Source organism: Saccopteryx bilineata, chromosome 3 (genome assembly GCF_036850765.1).
Source record: "Saccopteryx bilineata isolate mSacBil1 chromosome 3, mSacBil1_pri_phased_curated, whole genome shotgun sequence".
Classification (NCBI taxonomy): Eukaryota; Metazoa; Chordata; class Mammalia; order Chiroptera; family Emballonuridae; genus Saccopteryx; species Saccopteryx bilineata.
This window is the reverse complement of record NC_089492.1, coordinates 152824014-152844961: the sequence shown is the minus strand read 5'-3', so window position 1 is coordinate 152844961 and position 20948 is coordinate 152824014. Positions and strand designations below refer to the sequence as shown.

The 20948-nt window shown below is 43.4% G+C and overlaps 1 protein-coding gene across 10 annotated transcripts in view; it reads right to left on the bottom strand.

The window, feature by feature from the left end:
• Window positions 1-3216: 3216 nt before the first annotated feature.
• MRPL30 (mitochondrial ribosomal protein L30) overlaps window positions 3217-20948 on the bottom strand; it is a 39404-nt gene continuing 21672 nt past the window's right edge. For 5 of the 10 annotated variants that reach the window (XM_066267813.1, XM_066267816.1, XM_066267815.1 and 2 more), the window contains exons 2-7: window positions 17608-17696; window positions 16764-16840; window positions 14971-15051; window positions 3851-3997; window positions 3562-3635; window positions 3217-3487 (exon numbers count right to left, since the gene is read on the bottom strand). In XM_066267813.1, coding sequence (XP_066123910.1) covers window positions 3355-3487; window positions 3562-3635; window positions 3851-3997; window positions 14971-15051; window positions 16764-16814 — 486 coding nt within the window. In that variant the 5' untranslated portion in view covers window positions 16815-16840; window positions 17608-17696 and the 3' untranslated portion in view covers window positions 3217-3354. The remainder of the gene's footprint in view (window positions 3488-3561; window positions 3636-3850; window positions 3998-14970; window positions 15052-16763; window positions 16841-17607; window positions 17697-20948) is intronic. The other 5 variants (XM_066267820.1, XM_066267819.1, XM_066267811.1 and 2 more) reach the window with 1 other exon arrangement.

Here is a 20948-nt window from a genome sequence, read left to right as displayed (position 1 = left end):
TCAATGACAGGAAAACTAGCCCTCTAGACCTTCCCACTTGCCTGCTATGGGCCACCAGGGCTACAAGTCCAGGTGACCAAACACAGGGCCTGTTCAACTGGCTTGGTTGCCTCAGGGGTAGTGAAGCCTGGACACACATCCCTACCATGGCCCACTGTGTGCTGACAACTGGATGTGGCCTGTGTACACACACGCAGCCACATCCGTGTCAGTCACACAGCCCTGGAGTCCAAGCTGAGCACAGCCAGGTGCCTCCTGGTTCCCAAGGCACTGGGGGGCCCAGGCAGGCCTAGCCAAAGGCACTCAAACAATTGGCAAGCACCAAGAACATGCCAGGAGCTGAGCAGATTGCAAACAGCATGTGCCACTTCTGGGTGGTCAGAAAAAAGGGAGGGAAGTAGGGACAGGACCAGCTCAGGCCAGCTTGTGGGCATATCCCTTCCCAGCCAGCACTTAGGAACACTGTTAGCTTGAAGTTGGCTGTGGTAAGAGTGTTCACACCATGGAAACTGGGAAACAGCACAGATCAGAGGCAGAGCCCTGCCTCCTACCAGCCAGGGCACTGCACTCCTAGACTGTGAGCTCCTGAAGGGCAGTTCGGGATTACTCCAACACATAAACATAATAATACTCAAAGGGAGTGGGGAAAACAGCTGTGTTAGGCTTGCTTGCTGGTTTACCAACTGCAAGCCCTTTGCTGATTAGTGCGTGACCACGTGGCAATGCCCCAGGTGTATGGCCTCCATAGGCTATGGGTGCTTGTGCTTAGGAGGGTTGTGGATGCACGGATCACCTGCCCGCCACTGTGAGGGGCCATTTTCCTGTTTGTTTGCCTGAGAAGTGGTTTCCCCTGCCTGTGTGCTTGTCCACTGTTGTGAGATTTTATTAAACAGAACAGCCCAACCCTTTCCAGCTCCCGTTTTTCTACCGTGTGAACCTGCCTGGCCTTGGCCACTGACATTACATCTGGCATAGTGGCAGGATTCATAGCAGATTGGCGAGGAGCTGCTGACACCCTTGAAGGTGGAGTAGAGGAGAGGTTTCTGTTCTCCAAGGTATGGTTCCCCGTGGCTGTCCTTTTGGGGATTGTGGGCTGGCTGTTTTTTACAATCCTGTGAGAAGAAACCAAGAGCTCTGTGTGAGAAGCTGAGCGAGGTGGAAAGCTCCAGGATGAGCTGCATACTGAGTACCAAAGACGGTGTAAACTGGAGTGAGCACTGGAGAAGGAGGCTGACTGGGTCTGAGAGTTGCAGTGTGAGGTGCAGACTGAGCTCCAACAGCGCCTGGAACTGGAGTGGTCTCTGAACAGAGAGTATGGGTTCGTGAGTTACAGTTTGCCCTGGAAGCTGAGCGTTGACAGCAATGGCTGTTGGAGAAACAACTGCGGGTTCAGGAGCTCCAGAGTCAGCTTCAGGCTGAGAACTGGCAGCCACAGGAGCTGAAGGAGGTGCAGAACATTGAGCTGCATTGTTGCCAGCAGAATGGCTCTCGGTCAGCGGAGGTGTTTCTGACTCTTCTGAGGGAGGCTCAGGCTGCAACTGCCATCTGCAGACTTGGAGCCTGGCCAGTGGTCGCCAAGGTCAAGACCTAGCAGCCAAGAGTCCCTCAGAGGCAGCCACAGCCTCCCCACTAGGTAGTGGAGCACTCTGTGGTCCGGCCCTACACCCAGGCAGAACTGATGGAGTTGGGGGTGAAATTCAGGCAGAAAGCCACTGAGCCTCCTGCTTAGTGCAGCTGTGGGATATAGGGGTGGATGGCACCGTGCTCTCCAGAACAGAGATGGACCATAACGCTGTGTGGGCCGCTGCCCGTGATGCCCTCCTGACTAACAAGAGAAACAGGCCTGTGAAAGTTACCTGAACTCAGATGTGGGTAGATTTGATTGTGGCCAGGGCAGATTAAGAGAAATTAGATGGCAAGCCTAATAAAGTCTTGTTGGAGCTTTGGTGGCAGCTTGAATTAGAACAGAGGTTCCAGCCACTGAAAAAACAAGGGAAGCAGATGATCCCAGCATCTGCCAGGACACTGGCTGGCATTCAGGTTATAGGACCCCAAGACCTGTTGTCCCAGTTTGAATAGGGGAAGAGCAAGGGACCCATCTGACAGAGATGGGTGGGGGCCAGAGGCCCCATGTGAAATTGGCAATCCACTGGTCCCCTTCTAATGTGCAGCACGTGTTGGCATTAGAAGGTAGTAGGTGTTTGTTTTTTTTTTAGCAGCAGCAGCTAAGAGAACTGTGAAGGCAACACAGGCCTTGAATGTGTTTGACCCCGCCAGATCCTGTGAGCTTGAGGGGTTTGGATGGGGCTTGTGGCAACGGACAGCACACTATGGAAAGGTGCCAAGGTCCATTAATAAAGAGCTGTATGGCTAGTTGCCTGTAATGGACTTTAACCTTGGTGGTTTGCACAGACAGCTGGGCTATCAGGGACTGACTCTTGGTCACAACCAGAGAGGGGCACCGGCTCCCTTGATGGATGGACACATTGCTCGTGGTCAGTTCTATGAGAAACCCTGATGGGGGGAGGGGCCCACGACACCTGTGGAAGCCCTCCTGCACTGGTTCTCATTCAGTTGCAGAGGAGCACCAAGCACACTTTACAGTTTCCATGGACACAGCCCTGGACTATACAGGCCCTCCTGCCTACCATGGGGCAGGGAGCTATAGGTGGCCTCCAGGTGACACCTGGGCAAAGCGTTCAGGGAGACACTGTGAAGGGCATCTTTATAATTGTAATTATTGTATAACTTTAGCTGTTGCCTTAGTCTCTGTTTCCTGTCATGTAGATTGTGAAGTGACCAACCCTAAAGGGGTGGAATGTGGAGCAGCTGTGTTAGGCTTGCTCTCTGGTTTACCAGCTGCGAGCCCTTTGCCTGATGAGTATGTGAGCACATGGCAGCGCCATGAGTGTATGGCCTGTATAAGGCTATGGGTGCTTGCACTCGGGATTGTGGATGCGTGGATTGTTTGCCCGCCACTGTGAGGGACCATTTTGCTGTTTGTTTGCCTGAGAGGTGGTTTCCCCTGCCTGTGTGCTTGTCCACTGTTGTGAGGCTTTATTAAATGAAATGGCCCAACCATTTCTGGCTCCGCAGTTTCTCTTCCGTCTGCCCCAATCCAGTGTGGACCTGCCTGGCCTTGACCACCAGCATTACAAATGCCATTCTTACTCAGGTAAAGGGGGGAGAACTAAACCAAATAACAACACTAAAACCTCCAAGCCCATGGGAAGACTGATACCATGTTTTTAATTAGTAAAAATGACTAGCATTTAAAATGCATTTTAGTAAGAACACTTTCTCACCATCCTTAAATAAAAGATTTGAACTTTTAAATTTGAATCAGCTCTGGCATCAGGACTTAACTGCCTCCTGGTCCGTGGGGCTCAGATGCCAGCGCAATACTAACTCTCCCGTGCTCTTGAGGCAGGTGTGAGCCATGTCCTCCTCTGTCGGCAGTCCTTGTGGTAATTTCAAGGGCTTGATTCTGAGACATAAGAAAATGATTTTAGAATTATACTAGGCAAACACTTTTAAAAAACTGCTAAACTAACAACAAACCTTATCAAATGTTTAACCACTTTCAGCTTTGCATTCACTGAAGGGATATTCTTGTGAACTTGTGGAGTATGTGCCTGTAAACAAAGGAAAACACGTGCGAGATCAATTTCACAAACACAGATGGCCCCATATCTCAGTAAGACCTTAAGGTGAAGGCTCAAAGTCAAATTTCATACATTCCACTAATACATTTAAACAAAAAAAATTACAAATATATCTTAAAGTTTAAAAAATGTCAAATTTAAAGCAAATTTAAACAATGCTAAAGATGACTAAAAGAGTTGCATACTTTTTCTAATCCAAGCATCTTTATTACATCTTTTTCCCAATATGGACGCCTTTTTGTACTTTTTATTCTGGTAACAATATGCAGTTTATGAGGGTGCTGCGGATCCCCACCATATTTTTCATGATCTTCAGGTGAAGGCTGAAACACCTAGAAAGAAAAAATCATAAATGGTAAACTTTCAACTTACATAGCTTATATGTACCTACTTTTTTTCCCCTTAAAAAAAGCCAAACAAATAACTATATAATGATTCTTATCTTTCTATAATCTTAAACCTCAAATTGAACATTTCTACCAATCTGATTACTTAGATAATAGAAGCTAAGAACTTCATACTCTAAGTAAAATATCACCCAGGCAAGAATTTTTTGTTTTTGAAGAGCAAGGACCAACCAGAGGACACTAAAGAGTTCAGATGGGCATTGTGGGCTCTCCTTTGTTTCTCGCTCCCTGGCCAACTTGGCATGTGCTCTTGGTTGTGGGCTGTCCCGCACTGAAGGCAGAAAGATGGTGGCCTCAAAGAAGATGAAAATGTCGACAGTCAATCAACTGTAGGCTCCAGCTTGTTATGAAAAGTAGAAAGGAGGTGCTGGGGTACAGCAGACTCTGAAGATGATCAGACAAGGTGTGGGGCTGTTATGTTAGGCTTGCTCGTGGGTTTAACCGCTGCAAGCACTTTGCTTGATTAGTGCGTGAGCACGTGGCAGGGGCACGTGGGCATAGTCTATATAAGGCTGTGGGTGCTTCCCCTGGGCAGCAATTCTCCCAGATCGCTCTCAGCCACTATGAGGTGCGGTTTTCCTTGCTCCCTTGTCCTTACTGCAAAAAGCAGATTTTGTTTATTAGCTCTTTCCCTTTTGTTGTTTATTTGTTCACCTGTCTTTGCGAGCCTCTAATAAACAAGTATGGCCCTACGCTTTCCAGCTCCTCAGTTTCTCCAGTCTGCCCGAATCCAATGTGGTCCTGTCTGGCCTCAGCCACGGGCATTACACCTGGTGTAGTGAGCAGGGTTTGGAGCACATTGGTAAGGAGCCGCCGACACCCTTGAGGGGTGGAATAGAGGAGTGGATGTTCCCAGTGGCTCTCCTGGTGGGGACCGTGGGCTGGCTGTTTTTACAGCCCTGCAAGAGGAAACAGAGCTCTGTGTGAGAGGCTGCCTGAGGTCAAAAGCCCCAGCGTGAGCTGCGGAGCACGTGGCAACAATGGCATGAGCTAGAATGGTCACTGGAGAAAGAGCTGTAGATCTGAGAATTGCAAGTCAGACTGCAGGCTGAGGACCAGTGATGGTATAAACTGGAGCCAGCACTGGAGAGGGAGGCCAACTAGGTCTGAGAGTTGCATTGTGAGGTGCAGGCTGAGCACCAATGGTGCCTCAAACTAGAGCGGTCTCTGGAGAAGAAATTGTGGGTTTGCTAGTTGCAGTTTGCCTTCTGAAGCTGAATGTTAGCAGCAATGGCTGTTGGAGAAACAACTGCAGGTTCAGGAGCTCGAGAGTCAGCTTCAGGCTGAGAGCCAGCAGCCCCAGGAACTGGAGTGGGTGCTGAAGATGGAGCTGCATTCCTGTTGGCAGAGTGACTCTGAGTTGGAGAGAGCAGGTGTTTCCGACTCCTCCTCTCCTGATGGGGAGGTTTGGGCCACAACTGCCATCCGCAGACTCAGAGCCCAGCCAGTGGTTGCCAACAAGGTAAAATCCCTGCAGCAAAGAGTTCCTCAGAGGCAACCACAGCCTCCTCCACAGATAGTGAAGCACTTTGTGGTCTGGCCCTATACCCGGGCAGAGCTGATGAGTTGGGGGCACAATTCAGGCAGAAACCCATGGAGCTGCTGGCAGCCTAGCTACTGAGGTTGTGGGACATAACGGTGGATGGTATCATGCTCTACAGAACACAGATGGAGAAATTAGCTGCCATTACCACACAATTCTCCTTGAGGCAGCGTCTTCAGAACTGCCATAACCCAGGAGCCCATATCCTATTAGAATGGGTGATGGCTGCCATTCGTATGGTCTGGCAGGATGCTGGGGACTTGCTAGGGGCAGTGAGTTGGTGGCAGTGCTATAGTGAGTTAGTAAAGGTCCTTCAGGAACTAGGTATGAAGAATGCTGCTTTACACCTGAGGTCCTGTGGACCAGACGAGGAAGTGTTTACAGCTGGGATGTGGGATCTTATCCTCTGCAGTGCCACATCAGCCCTTTTTGGGTCACTAGTGGCTATCCTAGCCCCTATGTGGGACAGCCCATCAACACGGTTACATAGATGGTAGCCGATTTGGGGGAGCTGGAGGCAGCACAGAATCACAAAACTGAGGGCTGCTACCCGTGCTGCCCGTCCAACTAGAAAGAGGAATGGGACTGTGAAAGTTTCCCAAACACAGATGTGAGTAGATTTAATTGCGGCTTTGGCAGATGGTAAGAAATTGGATAGCAAGTCTAATAAGGTTATTTTGGAGCTTTGGCAGCAGCTTAAACCAGGACAGAGATTCCAGCCGCTGAGACGAACAATCGGTCCCAGCACCTACCAATAAAATGGTTGGTGCAGAGTCAGTACAGTTACAGTTATATGACGGAGACTGCTGAAGGAGAGGAGGACACCCAAGACCCACTGTTCCAGTTTAAACAGGGGGAAGGCCAAGAGATCCGTCTAACAGGGATGGGCAGGGACCGGAGGCCACTGTGGAACTGACTATCCATTGGTACCATTCTAATGTAAAAGAGGTGTTGGCCTTGGTGGATACAGGTGCAGAATGTTCCCTCCTCTATGGGAACCCAGAATGGTTTGCAGGGACCCCAGTGGGCATTGACAAATATGAGGGCCAAACTGTTCAAGTGAAGACAATAACTATTCCATTGGGGATAGGAAGACTGCCTCCTAAGCCATATAAGGTATATGCATCCCCTATCTGAATATATTTTGGGGGTAGATGTCTTACAAGGGCTGTGGTTGGAAACTACAGTTTGGGAGTTCCACCTGTGAGTCCTGGTTGTGAAGGCAGTGTTGCGGGGACATGCAGCACATTCCCCCTTGCAATTACCTGTTCCCTAGTATGTGACTAGCACGAAGCAGTACCATCTGCCAGGCGGCTATGAAGAAATCACTGGGACAGTCCTCAAACTAGAAAAGGTGGGGATCATCTGGCCAGCACAGAGCCCTTACCATTCACCAGTGTGGCCTGTGCGTAAACCAGACAGAACTCTGGCCTGTGTTCTGCCAGAAGTGAAAGATTCGCCTCTCTTGGTGCTGCTGACCACTCTATCATTTCGCCCACAGCTGTGTTTGTAATTCTGTTGCTGTAGGCTGTACTGTTTTGGTTTTTTAATGTACCTCACTCCTCGCACAGGCACCATCGCAGAAGAAACCTGTCACGTAGATTGCGAGATGAGCACCCCTAAAGGGGTGGAATGTGGGGTAGCTGTGTTAGGCATGCTCATTAGTGCATGAGCACGTGGCAGAGGCACGTGTGCACAGCCTGTATAAGGCTGTGGGTGCTTCCCCTGGGTGGTGATTCTCCCAGATCACTCTCAACTACGGTGAGGTGCAGTTTTCCCTGCTCCCTTGCCCTTACTGCAAATAGCAGATTTTCCTTTATTAGCTCTTTTCCTTTTGTTGTTTATTTACTCGCCTGTCTTTGCGAGCCTCCAATAAATGGGTATGGCCCGACACTTCCCAATTCTGCAGTTTCTCAACCATCTGCCCAAATCTAATGTGAACCTGCCTGGCCTCGGCCACCAGCATTACACAAGGCAAAGTGAAAATGGTCATCTTCGTCAACAATTGCCCAGCCTTGAGGAAATCCAGAGTCCTACACAATGTTGGCCAAGATTGGGGTCCATCACTATGCCGGCAAGAAGACGGAATTAGGCACAGTATGTGGAAAACCACACAGAATGTGCACACTGGCTGTCCTAATACAGGTGATTCTCATATCATCTCATTCCAGAACAGACTAGTAAAAAGTAAATCATGCACAATATTTCTTTAGTAAAACTGGCCAGAACTTGGTTTAAAGACAAACAAAAAAAGGTAAAATAAATAAAGATTTCAGATGCCAGGAGAATGAATTAGCACCATATGAACTGGGCACCTGGATGCACCCTCTATCCCGATTCAAATGGAAGAACAAACGTCTAATTCTATAACAACAAAAAAACATGAGTATTATAAAAATATATGTGCAAAGTATAATGAGAGTATAGACAAGTGACTCTGCCTATTGAGGGATCAGAAACAGTTCTACAGCGCTAACATTTGAACTAATTCTCTAAGAATCAAAAGGTTCTAGGAAGCTCTACAGAAAAACTTCTATAAGTACACAAAAAACCTAAAGGCCATATACATGGTTCTCAGTAGACTTAATACATTATCAGCACATCTCTGTACACTGTACTGTGTTCACCCTCCCAGTCAAGTCTTCATTCATCACCATTTATCCCTCCTTTATGCTTCTCCACGTCTCACTTGCACCCCACTCTCCTCAACAACCACACTGTTGTCTGTGCCCATGAATTTCTCTTTTCTTTTTTTGTCCTTTTTCGCTCAATCTCTTCACCTACTATAACTAAAGAAATGATAATGTATTCTAATGGATACAATGCTGCCATCAAAACAAATAAGGTTCACTATTTTTGAAAGTACTAACATTAGGAGGGCCACAATACATTCTTTTTTTCCCTCCCTGAAGTGAGAAGCAGGAGACAGAGAGACAGACTCCCACATGCACCCAACCAAGATCCACCCAGCAAGCCCACCAGGGGGGCGATGCTCTGCCCATCTGGGGCATTGCTCAGTTGCACCCGGAGCCATTCTAGCACCTAAGGCAGATGCCATGGAGCCATCCTCAGTGCCCAGGCCAACTTTGCCCCAATGGAGCCTTGGATATAGGAGGGGAAGAGAGAGAGAGAAAGAAGAAGGGGGAGGGGTGGAGAAGCAGATGGGCGCTTCTCCTGTGTGCCCTGGCTGGGAATTGAACCTGGGACTTCCACACGCCGGGTCGACACTCTACCACTGAGCCAACTGGCCAGGGCTGGGCACAATACATTCTTGAGCAAAAACAAAAAATAAAAACAACTACGTATTGGCCAAGAGTCTGCTTAAAGGCTTTAATCACTGTAAAAAATAAAATAAAATAGAAGGCCCTGACTGGTTGGCTCAGTGGTAGAGTGTTGGCCTGGCGTGCAGGAGTTCCGGGTTCCATTCCCGGCCAGGACACAAAGAAGAAGCGCCCATCTGCTTCTCCACCCCTCCCCCTCACCTTCCTCTCTGTCTCTCTCTTCCCCTCCCACAGCTGAGGCTCCATTGGAGCAAGGTTGGCCCAGGCACTGAGGATGGCTCCATGGCCTCTGCCTCAGGTGCTAGAATGGCTCTGGTCACAACACAGCGACACCCCAGATGGGCAGAGCATCACACCCTGGTGGACATGCCAGGTGGATCCCGGTCGGGCGCATGCGGGAGTTTGTCTGACTGCCTCCCCGTTTCCAACTCCAGAAAAATACAAAAAAAAAAATTAAAAAAAAAAATAGAAAACTGGATAAAGAAGATGTGGCATATATACACTATGGAATACTACTCAGCTATAAGAAATGATGACATCAGATCATTTACAACAAAATGGTGGGATCTTGATAACATCATACGGAGTGAAATAAGTAAATCAGAAAAAACCAAGAACTGCATGATTCCATACATTGGTGGGACATAAAAACGAGACTAAGAGACATGGACAAGAGTGTGGTGGTTACGGGGGGGGGGGGGGGAGAGGAGGAGGGAGAGGAAAAGGGGGAGGGGGAGGGGCACAAAGAAAACTAGATAGAGGTGACGGAGGACAATCTGACTTTGGGTGATGGGTATGCAACATAATTGAATGACAAGATAACCTGGACATGTTTTCTTTGAATATATGTACCATGATTTATTGATGTCACCCCATTAAAATTAATAAAAATTTATAAAAAAACAAAACAAAACACAAACTACAAAATCTTTCCATACCAGGATCTTTTTTGTTTTATCTGTACCGAAAACATAAGTGTGTATATATAGTCTATAAACACTGATTATAAGAAATCTATATTACAGTTTGAAGAGAAAATAATACAATATTTAATAAATAATACAAGAATAAACTTGTCTCTCATGTACTCACAACTGTAAACCTATTTTTGGCCACCTCTGTGTATGTATATGTGTGTGTGTGTGTGTACACACATGCTCAACTATGTATGAAGGTTGGAAAGACATTAGATCAAGAGTAATATCTCTGGGGAATCAGACTGAAGAAGGACCAAAAAAGATGGTATTTCAATCAAAAGAATATCATTCTATCATTAAAGTAATACTGTAGAGGCTCTGGCTGGTTGGCTCAGCACAGATAGTTGGTCCAGTGTGCGGACATCCTGCGTTTGTTCCCTGGTCAGGGCACACATGAAAAGCGATCATCTGCTTCTCTTCCCTTCCCTCTCCCCCTTCTCTCCCTCTTCCCCTCCTGCAGCCAGTGGCTCAACTGGTTCAAACATTGGCCTGGTGCTGAGGACAGCTCAGTTGACCTGCACTGGCCCTAGACAGGGGCTGCTAGGTGGATCCCAGTAAGGGTGCCCATGGGAGCCTCTCTATCTCCCCACCTCTCACTTAAAAAAAAAAAAGAAAGAAAAGTAATACTGTAGGAACTTATCCCCTGAGAGGTTCACATTATATTGCTAAGTGAAGAAAGCAGCTAGAGAAGCATTTTTACAGAGATGGGGAAAAGTACATTAATAATAATAAATAATATATTAAATAAATAATACAAGAATAAGCTCTTTGTTTCATGTATTCACAACTGTTGCCCACCCTGTATACGAAAAAATTCAGATTTTAAAATGTGTAACAGAAAAAGATGTGTGTTTACAGTAGCTGTCTCTAGGTGGGTGGGATTAAATGTATTTTTTTTGGTTCTTTTTGGTGGTATTTTTCTTGGGATTTTGCAGAGATGAAGGGGGAGCAGAATAGTGGCAGGCAGAAAGGAAGGGACAGGTGCATCAAAGAAAGGGAGAGAAGACAGAAAGAAACAGCTTGAAGAGTATGAAATAGCTGGGAAAACCTAGTGCTTCCATGTGGCTAATATAGAAAAACATCATAAAGAACAATGCAGGGGATGAAGTTAAACTACGTTTACATAGAGATGCAAAACTGTAGAAGGTTGTTTTTGTTTTTTAAATTTTTTCACTGATTTGAGAGAGAAACATCAAATCATTGTTTCACTTAGTTCCATTTAGTTGTGCCCTCATTACTTCTCATACATGCCCTGACTGAGTATTGAGCCCACGACCTTGGCGTACTGGGACATTTTATCAACTAAGCCACCCAGCCAGGGCACACTATTGAAGGTTTGAAGCAACAAGACCGTAATTCCAAAAGAGATTCAGAAAGAACATACTTACAAGAGAATAAAATAAAATGGGGGTAGGAGACTGGTGCAAGGAAACCCAGGTAGGAAACATTTATGGCCATGATTTCAGAGACTGAACTACAGTAGGTGTAGCAAGAAAAGGACTGATTTGGGGACTCTGGGCAGTGGAATAGATGGGTTTGTTTGTAGAAGTTGACATAGAAGGAGGGGCTGAGAGTGACTCAAGAGGTCTCCAGTCTGGGAGATCAGGCAGAAAATGGTAGCATTCACTGACATAACTAATACAGGATGAGTGCCCCTTTCTGTTGGATTCATTGGAGGGAGAGTAAGACAATGAGTTTAATTTTGGACATGTTTAACCTGAAATATCTCTGAGTTACCCAAGCAGCCAGGTCTAGAAACCATTTGAGGACACAGGAATAAGTTCAGAAGAGAGGCAAGTGCGGGGGTACAGATCTCGCAGTCATTTCTATGCAGTTTATTTACTAAAGCTGGTGTCAAAATCAGTGCCTGAAACATTTTAAACAAATGTAACATCTGTATTTATCGTTTTTTCCAGAAGTTTACAGACTGAAAAACATGGAAAGATATAACATAACACAGCTGTGAAAAGGACAGCAGTGGGAAGACTATGATTTGAAATAGAAAGAAGTTTCTGATGAAAGAACATCAGGTACATTAAAGGTATCAAAACACTCAATGGTAATACCATTTTATCCCTTAACAGCAGTAATGGAGGTTGGTGGGTGCCAGGGGTTGGGGGACAGGGAGAATGAGGAGTTACTATATAATGGGCACAGAGTTTCAGTTTTGCAAGATGAAGAGTTCTGAGATGGATGGTGGTAATGATAACACAACAATGTGAATGTATTTAATACCACTGAACTGTACACTTAAAATTGGTTAAGATAGCACATTTTATCTTACATGTATTTTATCACAATACAAAAAATTGGGGGAAAAAACAAAAAACCTCAGGTTTTACAAAACTAAATATAGCCTTAACCATACACTACAGTAATTGCATTGACTTACCTCAGTAAGTTGAAAACTTATGTCCATACAAAAACCTGGACCCAAATGTTTATAGCAGCTCTATTTACTACTGCCAAAAATTGGAAGCAACCAAGATGTTGTTCAGTAGGTGAATAGATAAACAAATTGTGGTTCATTAAGACAACAGAATGTTATTCGTCAATAAAAGGAAATTAGCTGCACAGCCACAAAACTCAGGTTATAAAAATATAGTTTTCATTACTTCCAGACAGAGAGAAAGGGAGGAAAGAGGTGAGAGGCATCAACTCATAGTTGTTTCTCATAATGCCTTGACCAGGGGGCAAGGTGGGGGGGGAGAGCTCAAGCCAAGCCAGTGACCTTGGCTTCAAGCCAGCAACTTTTTCAGCTCAAGCCAGCAACCATGGGATCATGTCGATGATCCTGCACTCAAGCCAGTGACTACATGCTCAAGCGGGCACACCCATGTTCAAGCCAATGACCTCGGGGTTTTGATCAGGGACCTCACTGTTCCAGGTCGATGCTCTATCCACTGCACCACCACTCATCAGGCATCAGAACCTTTTTTTTATTTCTGAGTCCCCAGATACTTTAATGGAAAACAACTTGATCTTTGCAAATTCATGTTTTTCCTGATTTCTAGCCTGAGGATTTTTAGTTAACCTTGATTTACCACTCTTTGGATTAAATATACAGTTACCTAAAAAAAGAAAAGAAAAAGAAATTAACTACCAAGTTATGGCAAGACATCAGGCACTGCCTAACTCAGTGGTAGTCAACCTGGTCCCTCAGCCCACAAGTGGGTGTTCCAGCTTTCACGGTGGGCGATAGCAGAGCAACCAAAGTATAAATAAAAGGATAGATTTAACTATAGTAAGTTGTTTTATAAAGATATATTCTGCCAAACAGTGAAAATCCGACATAAAGTACTTGGTAAGTAATTATTATATGCTTTAACTTGCTATAACTCTGCTTTATACATTTTATAAAGTAAAGTCACTTCCCTACTTTATAAATCACCATTACTGTGGAACCGGTGGGCAGTTAGAAAATTTTACTACTGACAGATATAAAAGTGGGCGGTAGGTATAAAAAGGTTGACTACCCCTGGCCTAACTGGTGGTGACACAGTGGATGGATAAAACATCAACCGGGACACTGAGATCCCAGTTTCAAAACCCTGAGGTCATGGGCTTGAGCATGAGCTCATTGAGTTTGAGCACAGACTCATCAGCTTGCATGGGATCATCAACATGATCTTGTGGTTGCTGGCTTGAACCCAAAGGTTGCTGGCTTGAGCCAGGGGTCACTGGCTCAAGTGGAGCCCCAGTCAAGGCATGTATGAGAAGCAGTCAATGAACAACTCAAGTGCTCCAACTAGGAGTTGATGCTTCTTATCTCTCTCCCTTCCAGTCTGTCTTGAATGATAAAAAAAAAAAGACATCAGGCACCTTAACCTCTTATTGCTCAGTGAATGAAGCCAATCTAAAAGGGCTACAAACTGTATTGTGCCAATTATATGACATTCTGGAAAAGGCAAAACTATAGAAAGTTCAATGATCATGTGGCTGCCAGGGATTGGGGGATGAGAGGCAGGGATGAACAGGTGAAGCACAGGAAACTTTTAGGGCAGTGAAACTGTTCTGTGTGATATTGTAAAAGTGAATACACAACATTACTTACTTGTCAAAATCCACAGAGTGTATAATACAAAGAGTGAACTCTGATGTTAAGTTTTAAACTTGTTAGTAATAATGACCCAATATTGGTTCAATGACCTAATAAATGACCACCTATGTAAGATGTTAACAGGATACCTGTGGATGTGGGGAGAGGGACTACAGTGGTCCCTCATCTATTGCAAGAGTTAGGTTCCTGAACCCCCGCAGTAGGTGAAAATCAGCAAAGTAGCACCCTTATATTTATTTTATTATTTATATATATTTTAAGGCTTTACTTCAATTTAATATTCTTTTAATGTTTTAATTAATATATTTTTCATATTGTTTTCAATTTTTTAGGCTAAAAAATGCTTATTTTACTGCAAAAACAATTAAAATAATAAATATATAAAAATACATATATACCACAAAATCCCAAGATATAGCGAAAAATCTGCGATACAAAATTAGAGATACAATTTAAAAATCCGTGATACAGTGAGACCATAAAAAGTGAATTGCAATATGGTGAGGGACAACTATAAATGGGAACTTGGTGCTTTCTGTTCTCTTCTCCCATAAACCTAAAACTGCTCTAGGAAATAAAGTCTATTCATTAAAAAAAAAAAAGCAAAACAAAAATCAACTGGGGCCTTAGTCAGTGTTTTCTAAAAAGATGACCTGTACACAATAACCTAGCAGAGAAAACTCAAGGATCCAAAGTGGCAACAGTCAAGATAGAAAAGTTACATGAGTATTTCAGGACAGAGCATGGGAGCAGGAGGAAGAATGTCTTCTCTGGACAATGAGGACAATAGTGATATGAAAATGCAACCATGAATAGTAATAAACAAGATTTTGAGATGATTAAAACCCACAACTTGGAAGGCAAGTGGTACATGTTTATGTTTAATAATCATTTACATGAATCCTTCTATGTTCTAAACTCTGCACAGCTACCTATAGTCACAAAGGATTTAACACAAAAATAAAAACCTTTTAAAAATAACAGGTTTAAAGAAATAATAACATTAAAAAAACCCCACAAAAAACCCTTGTCCTTACTTTATCTGGAATTCTTGACTTGGTAAATTTATGACGAATCCAATCAGTACAAACGAGAGATTCCACACCTTTTGTCACCATCTAAAATATGACACAAAACATTAGTTTTTTAGAACTCTGTCTAGTGTAGAAATCCATACCCTCTAATTTTTAGGTTACAAAGTCTATTTTTACCTAATCTGTAATTTTTAAACATTTATCTCAGCTCCCTACATGAATCTCACCATCAACGTATTATAAAACAAAAAGCACATAATTACAGACTTCTAGACCATGAGTTGGCAATATTTTTCTGTAAAGGATCAGACAGTAAATATTTCCAGCTTGAGGCTGCAGTTTCCATCGCCAACTCTCAAGTCTGCCACTGTATGACAAAAATAGCCTACATGTTATATAAATAAATAGGCACGTCTGTGTTCCAATAAAATTTTATTTACAAAAATAGGTGGTGGGCTGAATTTGGCCTGCTCCTGCAGGGGTAGTTTGCCAACCCCTGCTCTAGACACCATGCAATAATTCACCTTCAACAACAGAATGTAAAAGAAAAGTCAAGAGTTTTCAGTGTTCTTTCTAGTCCTAGCAATTTCATCGCTCCTAATTGCTCTCCTTCCCTTCCTACAATCCCCTAGTCCTGTTTATCTCAGTCTGTGAAAGAGAAAGGATTCACTGCCAGTCCTTCATACCAGGAAGCGCCTCTCTGGATGAACAGGAATCATTCCCTGTGGTGGCAAGGCAAAGAGAAAACACAGGTTTGACATACCACCAAGACTGAACTTCTGCCCACCAGCTGTGAGACCTTTACCCTCTCAGAGGGTCAGTTTCCTCAGCCATAAAGAGGAAATAATTCTGACTGCATGGGATTAATCTGAAGTGAAGGTAATGTATGCAAAGTACCTGACATTACTATTATGTAAGCCAGTCTTCTGTGTGTAAACTCAGGTCTGCATGAATAGATCAGGCTGCCCTACTGCAGTTCTAAAAGAATGACATGAAACACATAACAATATGAACAGTAATGGTCTCTGGGAAATTTTCTTATTTCTACTTTTCTGTACTTTTCTAATTTTCTAAGATCGAAAATGTACTCTTTTCATAATCAAAGGGAAAAAAACTTCTAAAAGTTTAAAAAGATTAAATCAGACCAAGAGAAATCAATGCTGGCCATTTTTTAGCAGCATGTTATCCAGGATAACATCTTTGTGATTCCAAATGTTTAGGGAGAAAACAGCAGACAAACCATAAATAAACAAAACTAAACCTCAACATTAAAAAAATGAAGATAGCCCTGGCCAGTTGGCTCACTGGTAGAGCGTCAGCCTGGTGTGCAGGAGCCCTAGGTTCGATTCCCAGCCAGGGCACACAGGAGAAGTGCCCATCTGCTTCTCCATCCCTCCCCCTCTCCTTCCTCTCTGTCTCTCTCTTCCCCTCCCGCAGCCAAGGCTCCATTGGAGCAAAGTTGGCCAGGGTGCTGAGGATGGCTCCGTGGCCTCTGCCTCAGGCGCTAGAGTGGCTCTGGTTGCAACAGAGTTATGCCCCAGATGGGCAGAGCATCACCCCCTGGTGGGTGTGCCGGGTGGATCCCGGGTCGGGCACATGCGGGAGTCTGTCTGACTGCCTCCCCGTTTCCAACTTCAGAAAAATACAAAAAAAAAAAAAAAAAAAAAAAAAAAAAAAAGGATATATATAGAAATAATTAAGTTTAACTTGCTCATATGTTTTGTTTTGTTAATTAGGAAAGAGAAAGAAAAATTTTAATGAAAAAAAAAAAAAAAGAAACCTCTTGAAACACTTACATGTAGTCTGCCTGGGGGCCTCTGAATGAGAAAGCGCAAAACCCCAGCCATGAGGGTGGTGACTGTTGCTGCAGAGCCTGCCAGAAACAGAAAACAGAACTGTGTGCCAAATGTGTCTTGGAAATGAATAGATTCCCCCGTCTATTTAAAAAAACTAAACAAGTTAATTGTAAACTTGAAGTTTAACAGTAAAATCTTGGTTATTTTAATAAAGGCAAGAACTAAATGTTTTATTCATAGTTCAGCAGAATGAAAAGCAGTTATTACATATTAACCACATCCCATTTTCACCCAATGGGTTAAAGCAGGGGTCGGGAACCTATGGCTCGTGAGCCAGATGTGACTCTTGATGGCTGCATCTGGCTCGCAGACAAATCTTTAATAAAAAAAATAATAGTGTTAAAAAATATAAAACATTCTCATGTATTACAATCCATTCATTTCCTACCGCTCATGTTCATGGTTGTGGGTGGCTGGAGCCAATCACAGCGGTCCTCCGGGACAACACCAAATTTTTATTAGATAATGCATAACATACACGGGTTGTTATATGGCTCTCACGGAATTAATTTTAAAATATGTGGCATTCATGGCTCTCTCAGCCAAAAAGGTTCCCGACCCCTGGGTTAGAGCCTCAATCCAACAAAAACAAGGAAGTGGGGGTTATTATCATTTTAAAAATCTTCTTTAACAATGAGGGCAGATAAAGAATGCTTTGTTACAGAATCACAAAAAAATTAAAGAGCTGAAGGGTCTGAAGACATCCCAACTCCCATCATTAGAGCTGGCAACCCCCTCACTTTAGGTAGGAGGAAAATGAGTCCTAGAAAGTTCCTTCACTCACCCAAGAGCACTCAGCTATCCATGGAGTATATGGTCTGGAACTCCATTCCATTAATACCTAGTGCATTTTCACGAAATCTTAACACCTTTCTGTTAAGAAGTAAAGGAGAACTTTTTTTTCTGCTTATTTGTATTTTTTAAAATTATTATTAACAAACACACACTGCTTCTATAACCTAAAGTCAGGTTTATTTACACACATAACACTTATAGATTACTATACTGACATATACTAAAAGCAGAAGATTAGGTGCATGACTTTGAATCTTAAATATTACAATATAGTGTAACAGTTTCTAGTTTAAATCGCCCATTGTTTGCTTGGCTGGTTGTTTACATATTTGTAATCAAGACTTCCTTAGAAGAGATGTTTTGTCCTCTGGTCCTCCATAATGCTAAATTATTTTCTCTACCACATTTCTGCCTCCCAAATTAAACATTATATACTAACCCAATTCATTTAGCTTCACACTGTTAAATCTTTCTCTTATCACCTAGCATTCAATAAAAGCCTCCTAACTGGCCTTCCTGCTTCTGGTCCAACTTCCCCAAGGTCTTTTCTCCATAGCAGCAATCTCATTAAACCCTATATCAGATCATGTCAACTCCTCCTCTCAACACTTTCTAAAGAGCCAGGTTTGTCACTGTTGGAGGAGGTTCAAGTAAGAAGGGAAGGCTAGAATGAGCCATATTGTCCAATGATAAGCGATAGAGTTAGAACTCACATTCGGCTCAGTATAAATACTAGTGGATACAGACATAATTATAGACAAGGATGTAACATGGGTTAGCATTGTTACCACAGAGAACCTAAAAGCAATGGCATCCCAGTAAAAATGAGCACACCTAGTGTACAAATCTTAGTTTCTAATAGAATTCTCTGATAAAAGGAACCACGGCTCCTTGGAGAAACAGCTGAGTACAGGGCTGTAGCAGGGGATATAGAAAGGCGAGTCTGGAACCTCTTGTGCTAGAAAGGAATATCTGAAAAATCAAAATGATGAGGGAAAAGCTCCCGGTGGCTAAAGCTGGAATAATATGAGCAACTATATAAATAAGTAAGAAGTATTGGCTTATAATCCAAACCATAAGATAACAGTAAATCCGTACTAAGATTAAGTGAATAAACTAATAAGAAACAAATCTCCCTTACAGAAAAATTTCAAATAGTTTATGTCGGGAGCCGATCAACGACTGCTGGCTGACAAGGTCACAGCAGGAGAAGACCCACAACTGCTGGCTGACAAGGTCACAGCAGGAGAAGACCCACAACTGCTGGCTGACAAGGTCATAGCAGAAGATCAAAAACTGCTGATCGACAAAGTCACAGCAGAGAAGACCAACGGATGCTGGTTGACAGAGTCACCGCAGTGAAGACCAATGGTTGCGGGTTGACAAAGTCACCGCAAAGGAAAGGCACAACGATACTTCCCCCTTTGACTTTTTGAATTAATCTGGCCTTATATCCCCCCTTTTCTGGGTGTGTGCTATTATTTATGGCACAGGAATAATAGTACCGTGCTTTCCCTGTAGATTCGTAGTAATTTCTTTGGAAATGAGACAGAGGGTGTGAGTTCCACAGAAAAGCCTATAAGCCCCTTGAACTGGGCTCGTAAACATAAGAGGCTGGCTATATCCCTCATAAAGGGTTAAGTTTGTAGGAGAATTTCTTCTTATTAATCATGTTAGAAAGAATAGATTGTGACTTGTGAATGGGTAGGAGGCAGTGGCTGTGCACAGAGCACCTTTCGGCCTTCACTTAATTCATCATTTTTTCTCCCTAGCCTTTTCATGTGATAGAGTAGAGAAACTTTCCTTTCTTCTTGCTTACCTGACCTGCAGATGGTGGAACACTCTAAGAAGAATATAGTTAGAACTTAACTAGTGTGTGAATATAGTAAATAAATAAAATTTGACTAAACAATAGAATCTTAGGAAAGTAGTCATGGAATGGCCCGTTGTGTGGCCTGGGATGGGAACGCAGTCAGCAAGAAAAGAATGTTTTGCTAAGAGACTTGTTTTTATGACTGAAGGCAGTTGATGTGCTTTCTCAGTGAGACACTCTCATGAGGTTTGTGTACTTTCCAAGATTTTTTCTTCTGATAATGAGAGGAATGTGGGGGGATCCACAGAAGCAATTGCAATAAATGTCTTCTGAAATTATGTTGCTACTAAGCTATCTTGCAAGTGCACTCTATATATCTTTAAGTAAAAGTTACTCTTAATGTTATGTCAATTTCTTAATGGGCAAGCCTTTTGTAAACTTGTGAGAAAAGTTAGGACACTGCATAAACTCAAGGCCATTTGCCTGAGCAAATGGTGGTCCTTTGCTAATCCTTAATGATTTCCTCTGTTCATCTCTCTCTGTCCCTTGACTCACAACAGTAAAGTTGAGTTATTAGTTAGGCCTGACCTGTGGTGGCGCAGTGGATAAAGCATTGACCTGGAAATGCTGAGGTTGCCGATTCGAAACCCTGGGCTTGCCCGGTCAAGGCACATATGGGAGTTGATGCTTCCAGCTCCTCCTCCCTTCTCTCTCTCTGTCTCTCCCTCTCCTCTCTAAAGTGAATAAATGAATAAAAAAAATTTTTTTAAAGTTATTAGTTAGTACTAATCCTTTAAAAGCTTTTACCGATGTTGTTATCACTACTCAAGTTATTTTTTAGTTGTACTTTGAGTGAATTGCCACCTGATTTGTAGTTTATAGATATAAATTAACTGTTATCTGGAAACATGTAAACATAGTGAAACAGAAGCAATGATTAATACCATGTAATTGTAACTTGGTGTGTGTGTATAAAAAAGGAGCTGTACTAGCATTTGGCAGAGATGCCTGGCAGTAAATGCTAACTAGAGAATAAAGAGAAAGAAAAGAATTCGGCTCTGTCACTCAATTCGCACCGACGCCGTCTCTTCCTGTGGGACCCCTGGATTCCCCCCCGGGGCTGGACCCCGGCAAGTTTATATAGATATTTCCCCGTCAAAGAAGTTGGGCAAAACCACTCAACTGAAGTGCAGTCTGTGCTCAAAAACCTGCTCCCAGAGGGCAATATACAAATATACACACTACACTAGAATACAGGGGGGGAAATAACACTACACTAGAGAAACCTGACAAATACTACCTCAGCCAGGTGATAGATGAACATCAACTGTGATAAAAGTCAAGTCAATAGCATGTACTTGATATGACAGAATGAGAATGGCACTTAACCTCTGTGGTCTTCTTCCCAAAACCCCCTGCCACCACTCTTAACAGAAAAACATCAAACTCCAATTGAGGGGCACTGTACAAAATAATTAAGTGCCTCAAAATTGTCACAATCATCATAAACAGAAAAG